At 55.8% G+C, this 20,800-nt stretch overlaps 1 protein-coding gene across 1 annotated transcript in view; it reads right to left on the bottom strand.

The window, feature by feature from the left end:
- The window catches only part of ABCC12 (ATP binding cassette subfamily C member 12), a 50,245-nt gene extending 36,655 nt beyond the window's left edge, over window positions 1–13,590 (bottom strand). The window contains exons 1-7 of the mRNA XM_036275463.1: window positions 13,472–13,590; window positions 12,286–12,441; window positions 7,001–7,148; window positions 6,503–6,736; window positions 5,209–5,382; window positions 4,678–4,825; window positions 1,601–1,749 (exon numbers count right to left, since the gene is read on the bottom strand). Of these exons, the coding sequence (XP_036131356.1) occupies window positions 1,601–1,749; window positions 4,678–4,825; window positions 5,209–5,382; window positions 6,503–6,736; window positions 7,001–7,148; window positions 12,286–12,441; window positions 13,472–13,590 (1,128 nt within the window). The remainder of the gene's footprint in view (window positions 1–1,600; window positions 1,750–4,677; window positions 4,826–5,208; window positions 5,383–6,502; window positions 6,737–7,000; window positions 7,149–12,285; window positions 12,442–13,471) is intronic.
- Window positions 13,591–20,800: the final 7,210 nt, after the last annotated feature.

Here is a 20,800-nt window from a genome sequence, read left to right as displayed (position 1 = left end):
GGCCCGCAGAGATGCTGCTGCAAGGGATTCTGGGCCTGCAGGAACACGCCTGGTGTCCAGGCCTCCGCGCTGGGTCTAGCTTTCTTCTGAGTCACCGTTTCAGAACATTTCAGCTGTGTGTATTCAGTTCGGTTTCGAGTTCATTTGCTTGGTGTGCTGCTGGGGGCATTGTTTGCTTGGTTTGGGGATCGGAAAGCCGTCGCCGCTAGGGAGGTGCATTCTGTTCACGCCATTCGGGCTCATGGGGGGCTCCAGCCCCTCGGCCGGGAGCAAAGCGGATGAAGGAGCCCGAGCAGATAAACCGCCTCCCACAGAAACACGGCAGTAGCTGGGGGCGTCCTGAGCGTGGCCCTGGAGGGCAGGCTGCCTCCCGAACCCCGCCCTTCCCTCGCGGTCCCGGGTTCGGTGCGGTTCCTCCCCGTGAGCACCCCTACGCTTGCTGTTCATTCTCTTTCTCTCCTTTTCATTTTTCCTGTTTTTCTTCCAACCACTTGCCCTTCAGACAGCGGGTCCACTCCTGCAGCTGTTGTTCCTTTATTTCTGCTGGCTCTTGTCCCTCCGGCTCAGGTTGCTCTCCCTCTGGGTCACAGCCCCTTTCCACACCTGAGGGCCTTGCCATCACCCCCAGTTCCCTCCCCCTCCGCCTGGCCTGGGGGCACCAGGCCGAGAGGAGCACACCCGTTGGCCTTAACTGCAGACCCCGCGGTTCCGGTCCTTCCATGAGCGGGCTCCTCGGTCCGCACACCCACAGGGATGCTCACCGCCCCGTGTACAGATGACGAAATCGAGGCAAGATGAGTCCACGATTTGCTGTAAGTCTGGCCCTGAGGCAACCGCCTGTCCCAGGACCTACAGCCCCGCCCACCCAGAGCACCCCGCAGCCTCCCGTCCGTGTCGTGTGTGGGAATCAGCGTGAATGACACCCTCTCCCTTCTGCTTCGGCAACGCAGTCAAGCCCTAGACACAAACTGTGTGCGTGGCTGCCAGGCCTGGGGAGGCCAGAGCAGAGGTCAGGGACAGGGTCCACGGGCGGAGCCGCTGACGGGAGGGGTCAGGATGTCCCGGGCCCAAAGCCAGCACAGGCCCTCACGGGGACAGAGCCCAACCTGACGTCCGCCAGTCGCCTGGGTGGGCAGCGAGGATTCTCTCACTGAAAGACAGACAAACCAGACCCACCACAGCGAGATACCACTTCGCACCTACCGGGGCAGCTACCATGAAAACAGCAGAACAAGTTGCCTAAGTGTCCCTGAGGCTGCGGAGGCGGCGGACCCCTCGCCGACTCTGCTGGGGGGTCTGAAATAGTGCCCCCACTGCAGGGACTGGCAGTTGCTGGTGCGGTTTTAATTTTGTTTCCCACATGCAAGATCGTGTTCCCAAGTGAACTGCGACCCCAGCCCCGCCAGAGACAGCAGGAATCACTGTGAGGCTCCCCGCGCCAGCCACGCGCTCGAGTTTAAGCATCTGTGTGCGGTTCTGGCGTAGCCTGACCCACCGGGATGGGGCAGTCTGATGTCAGTCCAGGCACACGTGGGCAGGAGCTGCCCACCGGGCACCCGCCAGAGTTGGGGTGCCCAGAGGTCAGCCTGGAGGTTCTTACCACCGGGGCTGTGAGCTTGCGTCTCAGCAGGATGTGGCAAGTGAACGTGGACACAATGGCGATGGTGGACGCGATGGGGGCCAGGGCCGAGTTTCCGCTCTGAACAAAGCCTGCTTTCTCCAGCAACTTCCTTTCCCTCTTCCTTATATCTGCAACACAGAAAGCAGGCACCGCCGTCTCACTTTGCATGTCCGGGACCTGCCTGTCCTCCTCGCAAATGCCTGAAGGGTCCCTGCCCTGCAGTGTAGACGGGAGGAAGCTAGAAAGCTGGGCACGAAGCCAGGGCATGGGGAACTCGGCCGCCTGTCCGCACGGCAGGGCCCCAAGGTCACTCCCACTCCCGATTCCCTGGGTGTCAGGGGTCGTCCGCTCAGATCCTGCAGGGGCCAGGCAGGCATAGTGGAGGGGGTGGGCAGAGAGAAGGCCGGGGCGAGTGTGGAGGGCCCGGAGGGGGACCGTGCGTCTCTGGAGGGCCAGCCAGCTCCCGAGGCAGGCAGCCAGGGCTCCCGGAGCACCCGCTGTTCCAAGTCTGAGACGTGGACTTTGGTGAGACTCTGCCCTACTTCTGAGTGTTGGGAATTCATGAAGAGGGTTTTGAGGTACTGCAGGGGCCAAGCAACCCAGGGGCTGGTCTGAAGACGGCGGGATCGGGGCACCTGCCCCCCCCCCCCCCGTCACAGGCCCAGAGGAGGCCTGGACGACACCACTCTCAAATCCAGGCCTTTCTTCCCTGGCGTCGAGTCCTGAGCTCCCCGTCCTCTGCAAAAACCCTTCATGTGGGTGACACAGCGCCTGGCCATTCGCTCCGAGCGCCCACTCCTGGCTGGCGCCTAGCTGGTGGCTGTGCGGGACCCGGTGGTTAGACCACCCTCACCGTGGGGACAGGGGAGGGGACATTCTTATGTCGTTTGACAGGGGAGGAAAGTCTTCGTGGTTTAAGTCACTTGCCTTTTCTTTCTTTTTTTTTTTTTTTTTTCGGTACATGCCCCTAACAGGAACCGAACCTGGGACTTTCTGGTCCGCAGTCTGCCGCTCAACCGCTGAGCCAAACCGGCCAGGGCAGTAACTTGCCTTTTAAGTGGCCGAGGCAGAACTAGAACCCAGCTCCACTGGGACCCCGACCTCTGCGGTCCACGTGCCTTCCCCTGGAGGGCACCGGCCAGCACCCTTTCCCCAGGCGCGCGTCACACCTCCACGGCCCCCAGCTCTCCGGCCGAGCCTTGCTGTCCTCAAGGCCGCGCCCAGCGGCCACCCCTCCCGGGGCTTCACCTGGCCTCCAGCCCCGTGTGCTCCCCCGAAGCATCTCTTGGTTCCCTGATGGCATTTTACACATTTTACCCCACAGAGGGTTCACGTGACGACGCCCCCCTCCCGCCCATCAACGTGCTCTCCTCTGATGCCCACGATGTGCCAGGTGCCTGCTGGGTGCTGGGTGCAGAGGAAACAGGTCTCTCTCAGCTTCTCCCCGACAGGCGAGGGCAGGAAGCAGCTAAGTCAGGCGGCTACAGTGTGTGGGGTGAAGTGATTCACAGGGAGCGAGGGGCCTGGACCCCGTTAGCACCGCGGTCAAGAGGCCTCCGAGAGACTGACCCAGAGCGGAGACCCAGAGTCCAGGCAGAGCTGTCGTGGACACGTGACCAGACGGTCCAGGCAGAGGGGCGGCCGCTGCAAGGGTCCCCGGGGTGAGTGAGTGCGGCTGTTGGTCCAAAACCAGGCGGAAGGCTCCTGCGCAGGCGGAGGCATCTCGGGGGGCTGGGATGTGATGAACTGAGGCTGGACAGGTCAGCAGGAGCCAGGGCGGGATGGACCTTACAGGTCACGCAAAGGAATTGGGATTTCCTTCCAAAGTCCTAACTTCGAATCATCTACGTGTGATGAGAAGCCCCTAAAGATGTCCCGGCAGGGCAGGGAGGGACCGACTGACACTGTTAAAAGCCCACTCGGGCTGCTCAGTGGCTCGTGGAGGTTAGGGGGAAGGGGACCAGCGGGGCTGCGTCTGGAAGTCCCTGCCTGGTCCCAGAGGATGCTGGCTCAGCCTAGGGCGAGGGCGGAATGAACAGAAGGCACAGACTCCAGACACCTGCTGGAGGCGACGCCAACCACTCCGCTGTGTTTGAGCGAAGCTGCCCTTCCTGCATCCGAAAAGCGGGGCATCGCCCACTGGCCACTGTGCCCCTCGCGTGGCCTGGCACACGCAGTCACAACTTGGCAAGTGTCTATCGACTCAGTCTGACCCGTGTCAAATCGAATTGAAATCAAAGCCAATGGAACCGAACATATTCCAAGCAAACCAACTGTATGGAGTGTGTTCCGTGGGTGAGGACACATTTCTGGGTCCTCAGAGGGGGTCCCACGGGGCGCCGGCGTCCAGCGTGGGGCCCTGCCCTCCGCCAGCAGGAAGGTGGTGTTCCCAAAGCCACGCCCCAAGACGCAGACACGCGGCTTCAGGCCCAATTACATGCCGGCCCCGAAGTGTAATTGCGGATCGGGGGAGTCAATTGTAACAGCGGTTCACATCATTAACCGGCCAAGCACCTGAGTCTCTGTCAGCAATTATGTAGATGTTCCCGCAATTAGACTTGCATTTACATTCGATAGAAACGGTTTGAGCCTCATCTGTAGAAGAGGAGCTACGTGTGTAGTCTCACATCTGCACAGGGAATGTCACGCCGGTGGGTCGCCCCGTGACGAGCCGGCTTCTGCAGGAATGGAAGGGGTGTGTGTGTGTGTGTGTGTGTGTGTGTGTGTGGACATCGTCTAAGTCAAGGGCATAGCTTGACACAGCCCTTCTGCCCACCCTGCTTGCGTGAGTTATTTTTGCAAAAGGTACCGACTGGTCAGCACCACCATCCACATGCCGCAGTATGTAAACCATATGGTGCTCACCTGCTGCATCCCAGGCTCCCGAGAACAGAGGCCTGTCTCTGTTATACAATCTCCCCGGTCCTGGGAAGAGCCCACAGGGCGGCACAGGGGTCCCCTCGGCCCCTCTGGCCGCCTCACGCCAGGACCCCGAAGAGCCCTGCGGAGAGCCCGTCCTGGGGGTGAGTGCCCCTCCGAGCTGCTGTGCGTCCTACCTCGGATGGACTTGGTGAAAGACTTCTCCCAGGCGTACATCTTGACCAGCTTGATGCAGGCCACAAGCTCGTTCATTGTCTGGATCCGCTTGTCCGTCACCGACACGGCTGACCTTCGGAAAGCCGAATTGAGCTTTGCCATAAACATCTGAAATCAAGGCACAGGCACTGTGTGCGGGGAGAAGCGTGCCGTCGGCCCGAGCATCGGGCGGGAGTGGGGGGCCAGGGGAGGTCCCACGGGAAGCTGGCCGGGGGTTCCTGGCGGAGCCAGTGTGGTCTGGGGACGCAGGTTCGGGGCAGACGACACAAACACATGGGCCACCAGGTGCAAAGACGGTGCTGGGGACTTTGACCGGCGGGAGCACACGCCTTGTCCCCCTCCCCCGGGCATTCAACGTCAAGTTGTTAAAGAAACGACACTGTGCCCAGAAGAGACAGCCCAGCGGTGAGCCCCGCACACGAAGCCTCCCCTCCAGCTCACGCGTGCACAACGCAGGCGTGAAGCCACCGCGACCGGGAAGGCAGGGTTACCTGGATGGGGATGAACACGAGGTACACGGACACCCCGATGAGAGCCGTGGGCCCCAGAATGAAAAAGGCGTACACCGCGCAAACAACCATGAGGATGGGGATGGTGGCTGGCAAGGGACAAAACAAGGCAGCTTCAAACAAGGAATAGCTATCACTTGACAGAACATTGAGCACCTGGAAAGAAAGCACATGGGTTCAGGTGGGGGAGGGTGGGCCGGACACGTCCCGGAGGCTGAGGGTCTGAGGAGAGCAGACACTGCCTGACGGGGGGTGCCAGGGGACGGCGTGATGAGTTGTGTGGGTCTCAGTCTGGTCCGACTTGGAAGAGAGCCCGTGAGGAAGGACCAGGAGGACAGGCCCCTCCTGGGGGCACCCGGGAGACACCCTCCTCATTGAGGGAGCAGGGAGACGGCTACAGGACCGCACTCCCCAGCCTCCTTGGTGACCGGTGCAGCCCAGGACTACGCGAGGGGCAACGCCACCAAAGCCAAAGTGTGGACGGGACTCGGGGGATGGATGCTTAAAGGGAGCCAACTCAACTTGCAGGACACCCCTTTGGTCCTCCTCTCCTTCCTCCCCCTGCTGTCTGAGACATGGGGGTGGCAGGGTCTCCAGTGTCCGCCTTGCACTGTTCTGGGAACCGTGTGCTAGGAGGGTGAGGAAGACTCATAGAAGGGTCTGGAAGGCCCCTGCCGGCCCTGGGTTGAGCTCTTCTAGGCCCCTCGCAGGCGGTGAAAGAGATTCCTCGTGTTGCATCCCTCATTGCGTAGGCTTTTCTGTGACATGCGGCGGAATCTAATCTTAGTGGACACTGGCTGCCTCGACCGTACCTCGTACCACCCGGGCTCCCTGGACTGGGGCACTTTTCCTGGGTACATGGTGGGATGTCATTGCTAAGAAAATGGCAACGCTGAAATCCACAGGCACGGCCTTCATCATGTCTCTGGCACCCCAAATACTACCCACGGAGCCTCTGGATACGTGCGTCAGTTAGCTTTATCACATGACTGTAGTCGGCTCTGTACCACCTCCGGGTCCTCACCGACAGTCAAAGGTAGGGGGCGAGGTCACCCCAGAGCCCACTGGGACAGTGAAGACTCCCCAAGTTCTCCAGCTTGCAGGGAGGCACCCCTCCCTGAGTGCCTCCACCGCCCCACTTAGCAGGGACATGGGACCGGATGGGCAGGACACTGACAAGCTAACGGGAGGCCGGCGCTCCATCCGGGAAGCGTGTATCACACAGAGCAAACTGGAGGTGTCATTTGCTAGACCGGCCCCCCCCAGACCAGCTTACCTCGCCCACAGAGATGTGTGTCAGCGTCTTGAAGGACACAAGGTTTTCGAACACCAGCGTGGAGATGGCCACCTTCAGCCGGATCGCCGTGCGGTAATTGATGGCCCAGGCAAGGGCCCAAAAGAGGACTTTGGTGAACTCGGTGGCAAAAAGGGCTACGCACAGGCCAGTGCCCACCCAGACATTCTTGGGGACGCTCTGGGTCTGCTGGAGGATTTGGTGAATGAGGACCGTCTGCAAAACAGCATGGCAGGGGGCCGCTGGGGCACGGGGCCGGGCCGGGCAGCCCCCGACGGTGCCAGCGAGCTGATTTTACGAGGCAAACATTCTAATTAATTCCAGGGGCTGCTGCTGTGCGTGGCGAGGCTTAGCTGTATGAAAACTCACCCCCGGGGAGCTCAAAGATAATGACATCGTACAAACCCACCAGCTCGCAGAGAAAGTAACTAATGACAGTCAGCCGGGGGCCGGGGACAAGGCGCGAGGGTGCCCGCTCACCGGCCCCATGGCTGCCATGACGATGCAGAGGATGTTGGCCACAGTGTCCATCAGAACCCGGGTCCTCTGGAACCGCCAGACCACTCGGCCCAGAGAGGCCTTCTCAGGGCCCACCCGTTCCACCTCCTGGTCCCAGAGGCTCCGCAACCTGGGGGAGGAAGGGGACGGACAAGGACCTGTGTTTCCACGTGCTGTCTGAGCCTCTCCAACCGACAAACCTCTATTTATTTATGGATTATTATTATTTTTTGTTAATCCTCACCTGAGGACATTTTTCCATTGGTTGCTTTAAGTAGAGTGGAAGGGAGAGAAAGAGAGAGAGAGAGAGAGGTGAGAGAGACGCATCGACTGGTTGCCTCCCCCACGACCCCAACAGGGGCCAGGGATCGAACCTGCAACCCAGGTATGTGCCCTTGACCAAGAATCGACCTTGCAACCCTTCAGTCCGAGGGCTGCTGCTCTGACTGCTGAGCCACACCGGCCAGGGCTGGACAAACCTTTGAAAGGTGCATCGCGGGGCCCTCACCCGGGCAGACGTGGCTTTGGACGAGGGGCACTGACTCTGTCTCCCGTCACAGGGTGGAGGGGACTTGTGAGAGGCCAGAGAAGACTGGACAATGGCACAAGCTGGTGCCTGGCATTGGGCAACCTTCCAGGCTCCCATCTCCACCTCCACTGCCCTCTCTGGCGCCGTACCAGCTCTGAGGAAAGACAATGCAACCGAGAAATCGAGAGAAACACCTTCTCGGGGTGGGGAGGAGGTCAAGGATGAGAAACCAGGGCAGTGCGACAGGAGGCGGGGGGGGGCTGGTGAGGCACCGGGAGGGCCCGAGCTCGCAGGGAGGGGCTTGGATTTCACTCCTGACGCAAGGCACGCAGAGGACACAGTGGGGGCTTTCACGGAAGTGACACGATGACACTACATATCAAAAAAATATGGCCCTGGCTGGTTTGGCTCAGCGGTTAGAGCGTCGGTCTGCGGTCCTGAGAGACCCGGGTTCGGTTCCCGCTAAGGGCACGTACCTCGGTTGCAGTTTGTCCCCGGCCCTGGTCGGTTGTGCGGGTGGCAGCCACTCGATGTGTCCCTTTCACATCGATGTTTCTCTCTCTCTCTCTGTTTCTCTCTCTCCCTCCCACTCTACCTGAACAAAAAAAATGGAAAAATGTCCTCGGGTGAGGATAAAAAAAAAAAATGTCGTTTTCTCCGACGACGGGGAAGCAACGCAAGAGCAGGGAAACCACAGTCAGAAACGCGGCGCCCAGTGAAACGGAGCTGGACACCGAATGGAAGGAGAAGGCACTGAGGAAGGATGGACGGCGAGACAATGGGACTTCCTGATGAATTAGAAGCGAGAGCTAAGGGAAGGGAACCAAGCAGCCCAGGTCTCCGGCTTGGCCAAGTGTCTGAACGAGGTTTGCAGAGATGGGAAAGGAGGAAGGCGGGAGATTTTATCTGCAGCTTCACACAGAAGATGGTTTAGATAGAAGATCCCCATGCAGCTGCCCAGTTGTTTTATTATTATTATTAATTTATTTTTGTAACAAGATGTTTCTCCTTTTTTCCCCACTGACACCCTCCTCCCCATCCCCCCCAACCTTGTCCCCAGCTTTGTTGTCCATGTCTATCGGTTATGCGTACATGCACATAAGTTCTGTGGTTTATCTCTTCCTTCCCTCCCTCCCCCTCTTCTGAGGGTTGTCAGTCTGTACCCTACTGCCATGTCTCTGGGATTACCCTGTTCCTAGACTGTTAAGTTTATTATATTCCACAAATAAGTGAGATCATGTGATATTTGTCTTTCTCTGCTTGGCTTGTTTCACTTAGGATAATACTCTCCAGGTCCCTCCATGTCGTCTCAAAGGATAAGAGATCTTTCTTTCTTACAGCAGCATAGTACTCCATTGTGTATATGTACCACCGCTTTTTTATCCATTCGTCTAGTGATGGACACTTGGGCTGTTTCCAGATCTTAGCTATTGTAAATAGTGCTGCTATGAACATGGGGGTACATATATTCTTTCTGATTGGTGTTTTAGGCTTCTTAGGGTATATTCCCAGAAATGGGATCACTGGGTCAAATGGCAGATCAATTTTTAATTTTTTGAGGTAACACCATATTGTTTTCCATAGTGGCTGCACCAGTCTGCATTCCCACCAGCAGTGCACTAGAGTCCCCTTTTCTCCACACCCTCGCCAACACTTGTTGTTCGATGATTTGTTGATGGCAGCCATTCTGACAGGTGTGAGGTGATACCTCATAGTTGTTTGAATTTGCATCTCTCTGATGATTGGTGATGTGGAGCATTTCTTCATATGTCTCTTGGCCATTTGTATGTCCTGTTTAGAAAGGTGTCTCTTTAGTTCCTCTGCCCATTTTTTAATTGGGTTCTTTGTCTTCCTTTTGTTGAGTTGTATGAGCACTCTATATATTTTGGAAATTAACCCTTTATCTGATGTATCATTGGCAACTATGCTCTCCCATACAGTAGGTTCCCTTTCTATTTTGATGATTGTTTCTTTTGCTGTGCAGAAGCTTTTTAGTTTGATGTAGTCCCATGTGTTCATTTTTTCCTTTGTTTCTGTTGCTTTAGGTGATATATCAGTGAAAATTCTGCTGTGTATGATGTCTGAAATTTTGTTGCCTACATTTTTTCTAGGATTTTTATGGATTCATGAGTCACATTTAAGTCTTTTATCCATTTTGAGTTTATTCTTATGTATGGTGTAAGTTGGTGGTCTAGTTTCATTTTTTGCATGTAGCTGTCCAATTTTCCCAACACCACTTATTAAAGAGGCTGTCTTTACTCCACTGTATGCTCTTGCCTCCTTTGTCAAATATTAATTGAGCATAATGTCTTGGGTCAATTTCCGGATTCTGTGTTTTGTTCCACTGGTCTATATGCCTGTTCTTATGCCAGTACCAGGCTGTTTTGATTACAGTAGCTTTGTAGTATAACATGACATCTGGTATTGTGATCCCACCTACTTTGTTGGGTCTCTTTTGGTTTCATATAAACTTTTGAAGTATTTGTTCTAGTTCTGTGAAATATGTTGTTGACATTTTGATGGGGATTGCATTGAATCTATAAATTACTTTGGGTAATATGGACATTTTAATGATGTTAATTCTTCCAATCCAAGGTACATGCTTCTACTTTTTTATATCTTCCTCTATTTCTTTTTTCAATGACCTGTAGTTTTCTGCAAATAGGTCCTTTACTTCTTTCGTTAAGTTTATTCCTAGGTATCTTAATTTCTTTGCTGTGATGGTAAATGGGATTTTTTTTTAGTTTCTCTTTCTGTGAGTTCATCATTGGTGTATAAGAATGCCGTCGATTTCTTGACGTTAATTTTGTATCTTGCTTTTGCCAAATTCATTTATTAAGTCTAATATATTTTTGACGGAGTCTTTAGGGTTTTCTATGTATAATATCATGTCATTTGCAAATAATGACAGTTTCACTTCCTCCTTTCCAATTTGGATCCCTTTTATTTATTTTTTCATGTCTGATTGCTGTGGCCAAGACTTCCAGTACTATGTTAAATAAGAGTGGTGAAAGTGGGCATTCCTGTCTTGTTCCTGTTCTTAAGGGAAATGCTTTTAGTTTTTGCCCATTGAGTATGATGTTGTCTGTAGGATTTTTATATACAGCCTTTATTATGTCGAGATATGATCCCTCTATTCCCAGATTGCTGAGCGTTTTTATCAGAAATGGGTGCTGGATTTTGTCAAATGCTTTTTCAGTGTCTATTGATATGATCATGTGGTTTTTATCTTTCATTTTGTTTATGTGGTGTATCACATTTATTGATTTGCAAATATTGTACCAGCCTTGCATCCCTGGAATGAATCCCACTTGGTCATGTATAATTTTTTTGATGTATTGCTGGATCCGATTTGTTAGTATTTTGTTCAGAATTTTGGCATCTGTGTTCATCAGGGATATTGGTCTGTAGTTTTCTTTCTTTGTAGTGTTTTTTTCTGGTTTTGAAATTAGAATTATGCTGCAGTGGCCCAGTTGGATGCTGGGCAGACGAGTTCAGAGCCTGGAGGAGAAGTGTGGACTGGAGACAGAATGTCACCGAGGCTGTCAGTTTGTGTTGGTGTTTAAGCCTTCAGAGTGGAAAGACCCACGAGGAACAGAACACAGCCTGGAAGAGAAGAATGTCTGAGACGATGCTGGGGACATGGGAGGAAGCATTAAAGACAGGAACGTACTGGCCAGAGTGGCAGAAAAACCCAGCCCAGACCCTGGTCCAGCTGCTTTCTCTCTGCAACCACTGGCGATTTTCTCCAGACGGCAGGTTTTGGAAATGACCGAGGATGGAGACTTCTCCATGGCACACGTAATGGGAGGTGTGGGTGTAGAGATGATTACAAGACCGTGATAAAAACTCCGGCCCCTTCAAGTATGCGCTCCAGGCTGCGCCTCACATGTGACCCTGTGGCCAAAGGGAAGGAGACTTCCAGAAGAAACAGATGCAGAGAGCGGGCTCTGGAAAGTGCCCTCCCCCTATCTCCAAGTTCAATGCAGCTGTTGGAAGGAATGATGCTGAGGTCCGACAGGGAGAAAAACATGCAAACCCTGGACTGAAAACAGCGAGCTGGGTGCCCCGTCCATAGTGTGCTTCACTTGGTTTCAGCAGTGACAGCAGCCAGCAGATGTGCCCCGAGCGTGGGAGGAAGGAGAGGGTGGCCACCTGCAGATGGTAGCAGATCCACAGGCATCAGTGCTCCGTGTGGGGGGTGGATGGGAATGGGGTACAGGCGCGTCAGCTTCGTTTTCCACTGCTCAACACTTTCATCATGACCACGGCTCAGGTCGTGAATGACACTAATGCTTCTGCAGGTCAAGTACTGGCCGTTTCACTGGGGTCAACCTGAACCTACTTGTAATATAAAAGTCTACCAACGATCTTTAAAGGGAACACAACATGATGTCTGGAACTGTGTGCCGCAGCCTGGGGGCGGGGGGTCCTGCCAGCGCAGAGCAGAGCGAAATTCTGGCCACTCTTGTCCTGCAGCAGAGCACAACCCAGTGGACACCCCAGCCAAGTGTCCTGAGCCTCAGGCCATCCTTCCTCTCCGCCAGCTCTCCCCAGTCCTCACCTCCCTGGAGACGGGACCGAGTTGTCAGCCCAGCCCACGTCTCAGCCACGGAGGAAGCCACCAGGACCTGTGGGTGTCAGTTTCCAAACCCTGGAAATGGGAGCCCACGAAAGGGCTCACAGTCCCTTCTTGGGGCGGCTCCTCTCCCGCGGCGCCCCAGGTGAGCCCCGGTACCTTTTGGCGTTGGTGTCGGACGAGTCATATGGGGACAGTGGGGGCAGCGTGTCTACAGTCAGCGCCTGCTTGTAACCTCTCACCATCACCGGTGTGAGCCAGGAGAACGTGGCAAAGGAGAGCAGCCCCGCGTCGTCCATGGGGTTGGATGCCAACCTGAGACAGAATAGATGCAAAGTGTCCCGGGATGACGGGCATTGCACTCGGTCCCCGGCGTAAGTCCCTAACAATGGTCACAACCACAGCTCGGAATCTGGGACTCGCACACAACAGCCCTCGGAGAAGTGGGGTGATCGGGCCAGCTTGTGAGAGCCGACTATTAAATTTTCAGAAATTTTTCAGTTGCTACACATAGACGATATTAAAAATTAAATGACAAATTTAAATAAATTATCTCAATGACAAAGGCAGTGAGTACTTGAAAGTCATCACTTCCTAATTATTATACTAGATGTTATGAGCATCTATGCTCTTTGGATTATGTAAGTCTGTGTGTCTGTCTGGAGCCGATACCACATAAAACAGGGGGCTACTGAGCATCTCCTTAAATATTAGTTATTGTCTCCCTCTTACCCAAGAATAGGAGAGGCCAAGAAGTGAGGGGTCCATCAATGAGTAATTGAGGATGGATGGACGGACGGATGGATGGACGGACGGATGGATGGATAAATGGATGGATGGATGGATGGATGGATGGATGGATGGATGGATGGATGGATAGACAAATGGATGGATGGATGGATGGATGGATGGATGGATGGATGGATGGATGGATAAATGGATGGATGGATGGATGGATGGATGGATGGATGGATGGATGGATGGATAAATGGATGGATGGATGGGTGGATGGATGGACGGATGGATGGATGGATGGATGATGGATGGATGGGAGGGTGGGTAGGTGGGTATATTTATGTATGTATATGTGAATGGATGGTGAATGAATGGGAGGGTGGGTGGATGAGTGGGTGTATTGGTGGATGGATGGATTGGTGGGTGGGTGGGTGGGTGGATGGATGGATGGAAGGGAGGGTGGGTGGGTGGGTGGATGGATGGAAAGACAAAAGGACAAGGCTGTGGAGCACAGCATGGGGAACGGAGGCAGTGCCCACTCTTCTGATGGACCAGAAATCATACTTAGAAGTTCTGCCCTAGCCTTCCCACCCACCCTCCTCTGGCTCACCTGGCATAGGGTCTCACCGGAATCATGGTTTTCAAGCTGGGGTCGTATCTCTCTGCAAAGGATCTCCGCCGGCCTCGGCGGTCCAGGTCGGAGATGAGGTAAGGGCCTTCACCCACCATCCTGACGGCAGTCTGGAGCCCTGGGCTGTTGACCGAGGGACACTTTCACTCTGCAGCAGAAAGATGAGAGGGTCACTGAGAGACGAGGACACTCCGGGGTAGGATCAGGCAGCCTCTGTTCCACCCCCGCCAGCTCCCTTGCCCGACCCCTCAGACATGGATTCACCGAGCAGCCCTCCACATTTACGGGGGAGCGTGGCCAGAAGCCCCACCCCATCTCCAAACGCCACTGCCGGGCTCCTCATTAGCAAGGACGTTGGGTTCCTCTTCTTCCCCATTTTGGGTTGACTGGGAGCTGAAAAGCCTGTTGTGGGTTTTCTGCTGGGGCCAGCCCATAGTCAACGTGAGCCCCTGTCTGACCAAAGAGCCCCCAAGAAGGTGGGTTTGCTGTTTCATGTGACCCAGAGATTTGTCTCGCACCTCCTTCCCAGTTCTTTCAGATAGCTGGGCGCCTGCGTGTCCACAGTCCCTGCCCCAGCCCAAGGGTCAGAGTCCTTCCACAAGACCACCCCTCAGGACTGGGCACAGGTGGACAGACTCGCATTGCCCACACTCACGTGACCACTGCCCCTGCGGAAAACCCACAGCCCAGGCGGAGAGGACACTTTGGTGTGTCTGTCCCCTCCACAAGCCATCACCCCCAAGAACAGAGATCAGTCCCCAGAGGTTTTCCTTGTTCCCGACTTTTCCTGAGGTCTGTTCCTGCCCTGAGGGCTCCAAGACATCATCTCCCCACGTCCTACAAACAAATCCTGCTCTTTTTGCCTAAAGCATCTTGAGTTGGTTTCCGTCCCTTGCAGTCTGAGGCCTCACTATTATCCACGGCAGGAATTTTCTCTGGGAGTTTTTATGGCTGGGGACATCCGATACACCACCACCATCAAGGTTTGACTGGCTGACAAACCCATGGTGTGTCCGTGTTCGGAGATGTCCTCAGATGCAGCTAAAGAGACATGGCAGCTAAAAACAACGCATGACCCTGTGCTCGATGCCGGACCAGAAGAACAGTAAGGGTATCATGGCAACAGTGGGCGAATCTGGATATGGATGGTAGGTTAGGTGATGGCATTATATCCGAATAAAATTTCCTCATTTTCATCCCTGTACCATTTGGCAATAATTTTTATAGTTATCGCTATGTAAGGAACACCCTTCTTCTTAGGAAATAATACTGAAGTGTTCAGAGATAACGGAGCAAAATGTCTGATTCGCTCTCAAGCGTGTCGGGAAAATCGTACCCATACTTGGAGGAGGCAAACATGGCACCCCACTAATTCGCAAATCGGAGAGGAGGGTAGTTAGGATCTTTTCACAGTATTCACGTAAGTTTGAAATTATTTCAGAATAAGAAGTGAAACCTTTTTTAAAGACATAGCCCCAGCCCTGGCCGGTTTGGCTCAGCAGTGAGAGTGTCGGCCCTCGGACCGAAGGGTCGCAGGTTCGATTCTGGCCAAGGGCATGTACCTCGGTTGCAGGTTTGATCCCTGGCCTCATCAGGGTTGTGTGGGGGGCAGCCAATCAATGTGTCTCTCATCAATGGGTCTCTCTCACATTGATGTTTCTCTCTACCATCACCCCCTACTCTATTTAAAAATCAATGGAAAAATATCCTCAGGTGAGGATTAACGGAGGAGGAGGAGGAGCAGCAGCAGTAAGAGGAGGAGCAGGAGCAACAGGAGGAGCAGGAGCAGCAGGAGGAGGAGGAGCAACAGGAGGAAGAGCAGGAGGAGGAGGAGGAGCAACAGGAGGAAGAGCAGGAGGAGGAGGAGGAGCAGGAGGAGGAGCAGGAGGAGGAGCAGCAGGAGGAGGAGGAGGAGCAGGAGCAACAGGAGGAGCAGGAGCAGCAGGAGGAGGAGGAGCAACAGGAGGAAGAGCAGGAGGAGGAGGAGGAGCAACAGGAGGAAGAGCAGGAGGAGGAGGAGGAGCAGGAGGAGGAGCAGGAGGAGGAGCAGGAGGAGGAGGAGCAGGAGGAGGAGCAGCAGGAGGAGCAGCAGGAGGAGGAGGAGGAGCAGCAGGAAGAGGAGGAGCAGGAGGAGGAGGAGGAGCAGCAGCAGCAGGAGGAGCAGGAGCAGCAGGAGGAGGAGGAGGAGGAAGAGGAGGAGGAGGAGGAGGAGGAGGAGGAGCAGGAGGAGGAGCAGCAGGAGGAGCAGCAGGAGGAGGAGGAGCAGCAGCAGGAAGAGGAGGAGCAGGAGGAGGAGGAGGAGCAGCAGCAGCAGGAGGAGCAGGAGCAGCAGGAGGAGGAGGAGGAGGAAGAGGAGGAGGAGGAGGAGGAGAAGGAGGAGGAGGAAGAGAAGGAGGAGGAGGAGGAGAAGGAATAGCCCTGCAGGGATGGATCATTTTCCTGTTGTGGACCTGAGCGCCATCTCCTCCAGCTCAAAGGTGTCTGCAGGCTGCACGTGTGTTCTCTTTCCAGCCATCTGTCCCTCTGCTTGGCCCCAGCAGCCATGGGGGACTCCTCTCGGTCCAGCTAACGGTCCCCAGGCCCTCCGGTTCTGGTCCTTCGTCCGAGGGCTGGGCTCCCCGTCCTGGAGACCGCTCACCTATGACTCCCCCCTCTTCTAAGGGCAAAGGTCCTGGCAGCTGGCCAGCAGCCTGCCTCAGAGGCCTGGGCTCCAGGGTGCCAGGCGGAGCCGGCGGGGGCAGGGCGGGGCCTGGGAGCGCGGGAGGCCGGTGTGGGAGCCCATTCCCCGTTCCCCGAGCACTCCACGGGCGGCTTGGAAGCGGCTGGAACGGCACTTCGCTAAATTTGGCAGTCCCGGGGGAAATGAGACTTTTAAATCAGGAAGTCGGCTTGGCTGCCTCTCTCTCCCGGCTGTCACACCGTCCTCTGCCAGGGGTGGGGAGCTGCCTGAGTGACAAATCTGCTTCCTGGCGGTGGGGCGGGGCGGGGCTGATGGAGCTGGGACGGCACCTGACCCCGGGCACCAGGCCCCAGGGCTCTGTCCCTGGCATGTCCCTCTCCACTCAAGCATCTGGGTGGCGCCGGTGGGACCGGGCCCCATGCAGCGTCCTGCTGCTTGCTGGTGGGGTGTCTTCCACTGACCCTAACGGGCCTCACAGGGCAGGAGCAGGGGTCTGTGCTCAGGGCAGAGGACACACCGGTGGATCACGGACCGCAGGCAACGTCAAGGCTGTTTCTTTGGACTGCACAGGTTTTAAATTTTTTTGAGTCTGAATTAGGAGATAGCACAATCCGAGAAAAAGGGACCCGTGGCTTGTGTCCAAAAGTCCGGAGCCCTGGGTGCCTGGGCGGTGGCGGCCCCTCGTGGGCAGGGCGTGCGGGCTCCGTTTGCCACCGTCCCCTCTCCTTACTGCCCCAGACTCGGGGCTGTGGGTGACGTGGGCACCACTGTCTTCCTTCGAGTGGGTGCCCGTTCTCTCCTTGTCTCCCTCACGGAGGGAGGACGGAAGACAGCTCGAGGGCATTTCAAGAAGAAACCCTTCCCCTTGCTCCCGTCGATTCTGCTTCTGCTTCGCTAACCCCGAAGATGCACATGAGCGATAGCCCCCCAGAGAATGGCTTCTGAGTGTCCCTGCTGCCAGAACGGGAATCCTTCCTTCGGACCCCCGCAGCCGCCGCGTGCCGTGAGCCCCAGTCGGAGTCCTTCCTGTTCCTTTCTTAACGAGCCCTCCCCGACTGAAAGGCACCCAAGTACCGCTGCCCGAGCGAGGGTCTCCCCCCCCCCCACTCTCGCAGCCCTTTCCTCGGCACCGGGCAGCCTCCCGCTCAGAGGAGCAGCCGTGTAAGGCTGCTCAGTCCCTGCCCGTCCCCTCCTGTCCCCTCCAGCTGTCCCCAGCCACACGGGCAGCCAGGCCCTGGAGAAGCCACGTGTGGTTGGTGTTGGAGAGAGAAGGGAGGTGAGAAGAGGGTGCAGGGAAGCTGGGGGTGCAGAAGGGGGAGGTTGCTAAAGTGCTCTGGTCCCCAGAGGCCCCAGACGGTGACCGATGCGACCACCCTTTCCGTTAGAGGCTTGGACAAGGTTGAAGAATGAGGACTCGTGTTCTGGGTCTGCATGAGCCACACGGTAGTAGACCATGAGTTCAAGGTGTTTGAAAAGAAATCGTGTGATTGAACTGTGAACAGTACAATGTGTGTAGGGGGGGGGGCACAGATTGGAAAGCCGGTACTGGCATCGGTACTTCCAACAGTGGAAGTTTCCCAGCCTCCCTATGCCCTGGGAGGCTCCGGGTCCCCGCTTCCTCCCGCAGGGCAGCCTGCACTGGGGGTGACAGACAAGGGCCCCCAGACTAACAGAGACTGGCCAGGACAGAGGGGCCTTTACCTGGGCAGGAAGCACAGGATAGGGAGAGAAGGAGGGTCAGGAGGCGGGGCTCACAGTGGGCAGGCCTTGCCCTCCTGCCGGGGCCCTCCCCTCCAACTGCCCCTTCAACTGCCACTCCACCACCCCGGAGGGGAACTCTGGGGGACCAACATTCCTTCTGCCCCCAGGAGGGCCATGGCACGGTCAGCGAGGTCGAAGCTCCTGCCCAGCCTGGCACAGCCCCCCAGCCTGGCACAGCCCCCCAGCCTGGCACAGCACAGCTGTGTGAGAGGAGGGGCCCTCCCCCCAGGCCCTCTGCCCAGGAAGGCTCTCCACCCCAGGGGGGCAGGGCTGAGGCCAGCAGCCCAGGTCCCGCCTCTCGTCCAGGGACCTGCCTCCCAGCAGGCTCCCCCCTCCTGCTCCGTGTTCCTGCAAAACGCCCATGTGGAGGTCAGAGGTGGAGGGGAACCTGATCTTCAAAACAGGCTCCTTCATTCACTCCTCATTCGCTGAACCATTCAAGTCTGGGACTGGTACTAAGAGTGAACCCTTGAATACGAAAGGGTCCTGCGGGTCTGGGTTCGAGCTTGCACACTGGAGCACCGGCGTGCTCGGCGCCTCGGCCCCTGAGTGCGGGCCCTGCTCTGCTCAGAGCGCCGGAGCCCAGAGCGCTGGACGGGACCCGGGCTGCCGACCGCTGCAAGGGGGCCCATCTCTCGACTCAGATGTACCAGACCCTGACTTACTCGTAGGAATTATCTAGACACCTTAGAAGACCTGTTCCTCTAACTCACATGGTTTTTATGATGAAAGTTGCTGTCGTGTTTTAAGTCTGCCCAAATCCTCTCTCTACCCCTACCCCGGCCGCTCCTCCCCCTGCCGGCTGGTTGTGGGGATGGACCTCACCCAGGAGGAGGCCTCAGGGTACCGCTCTTCCTGCCTGAAGGGAGGTGGGGGGCCTGTGGCCAGTCAGTGAGGAACACAGACCCCTGCGGAAGGTCTGCAGACTTCTTGGTCATTCGAGTGTGTTCTCAGAACAGCATTTCTGATGCACAAACTAAACCACAGGATTGCAAAGAAAACCATTCGCACTAAAACAGGGTTGTCGCCCTGGCCAGTTTGGCTCAGCGGTTAGAGCGTCGGCCTGCGGTCTTGAGAGACCCGGGTTCGGTTCCCGCTAAGGGCACGTGCCTCGGTTGCAGTTTGTCCCTGGCCCTGGTCGGTTGTGCGGGTGGCAGCCACTCGATGTGTTTCTTTCACATCGATGTTTCTCTCTCTCGCTCTGTTCCTCTCTCTCCCTCCCAATCTACCTGAACAAAAAATGGAAAAATGTCCTCGGGTGAGGATAAAAACAAAACAAAACAGGGTTGTCAAAATCCGCATTAAAAAACAAAACTGAACATTGTAACATATCCTTCTGTATCAATGGGAGAATAATGGCCTGAGTCCAATAGCCATTCTAATTTCAAAGGAGCGATGCACATCATGATACCTTGAGATTTCTGAAGCAATCAAATTGAGACTTGAGAGTGTCTGCAATTTTGTTTAGTGACCAGGTCACGGGCACTGCTAACACTGGTGTGGTTTGTTGCCTCTTTCATAGGGAACGGAAATGCTAAATTTCAGTGAGTGAAAAAAAAGACGTAATGTCTTCCCATCCGAGTTCATGCTCCCCTGAGCCCAGCTACGGAGTCCGTGGACCACAGGCTCAGGACATCTGGACTGACAGTCTCCGCAGTTGCTCCTGCCTCCGGCACAGCTGGATTCCACAGAGTTGTTTAAATGAGACAGGGGACAGCCTGGGGGACAATTAGGATAATGGGGTGAAATTTTACTATCTTAACAGCTGGTGCCAGAGTGTATCCAAGGGTGAAACTGTTTGTTGAGAGGGGCCTTGGTCCGTCTCTTGGGGGAGACGATGAGACCCTGATGACTTGCTTGGCAGGAAAGGCGTTCGAAGCAAGAACCGAACTGTTCTGCGTAACCCCGTCCAGGAATGGGGAGCAGGGGGCAGGGAGAACCCCGAGGAGAGCAGCACAGGGCACCCCGGAGGCTGGAGCCTAGAGGGTGGGCATGGAGAGGCTCCTTAGGAAGATGATAGCTCCGTATTTAGGTGGATCTTGTTGAATTACTGGGGTAGAAACCCCTCCTTTGGGCCAAAACTTCACTGAGGTTGTTGACATGTACGAAGGAAATAAGACCCCTTCTGGGTCAATGAAATGGACGGACTGTGAATGTTATGGCTTAGTGAGATGCTCAGGGGGTCTGCACCAAAAGAGGTCATAAGAATAAAAGTGCCCTGAGAACACACAGACGCTTATGGGGTGACATCAGAATGGGGTCGGAACCTTTCCTCTCGAGATCACACATGACAGAGCAAGCTCAGACCCCAGGTCAGCAGCAGCAGAAACACCTGGGATGTTGCTAGAGACACAAAGTCTTAAGCCCCACCCCAGACGGACTGACCGAGAAGGTGTGGGGTGGGGCCTGGCAGGCAGTGTTAGCCCTCTGGGCCATCCCAACGCTCTGTCAGGTCTGAGGACCCTGCCAGGCGCTGGCTGTGTTTGTAACTGCATCCCAGACTCATGTGTCCAGGGAAGTTACCCATCCACTTCCCCACCTATGCAGACCCCCCGATGCCACTCGGCCTGTGGACTCCTCCTGGAGCCTGGGGACATCAACCCTGCCCCACACCCCACCCTGGGCAAAGCTTCGGGGTGCACGAGGGCTCACAGCCACTCCCTGGTGGGATTTTCCAATGACATGACCGTCAGTGCCCTCTGGAGCCCCTTCTGTTAGGCCTTCAGGCAGTGCACCCTTTCCTCTCAAATGTGGGCTCCAGGCCCCCTGCTGGTCGTCCTTTGAAGAGCCTCCATTTACCAGTGTTTCTCCTACAATAGTGCCCAGCCCAGGCCGGTGTGGCTCAGTGGTTGAGCAGCGACCCTGCA

The sequence above is a fragment of the Molossus molossus genome, unplaced genomic scaffold, assembly GCF_014108415.1.
Source record: "Molossus molossus isolate mMolMol1 unplaced genomic scaffold, mMolMol1.p scaffold_m16_p_21, whole genome shotgun sequence".
Classification (NCBI taxonomy): domain Eukaryota; kingdom Metazoa; phylum Chordata; class Mammalia; order Chiroptera; family Molossidae; genus Molossus; species Molossus molossus.
Note: the sequence above shows the minus strand (reverse complement) of the source record. Positions and strands in the feature narration are given on the sequence as shown.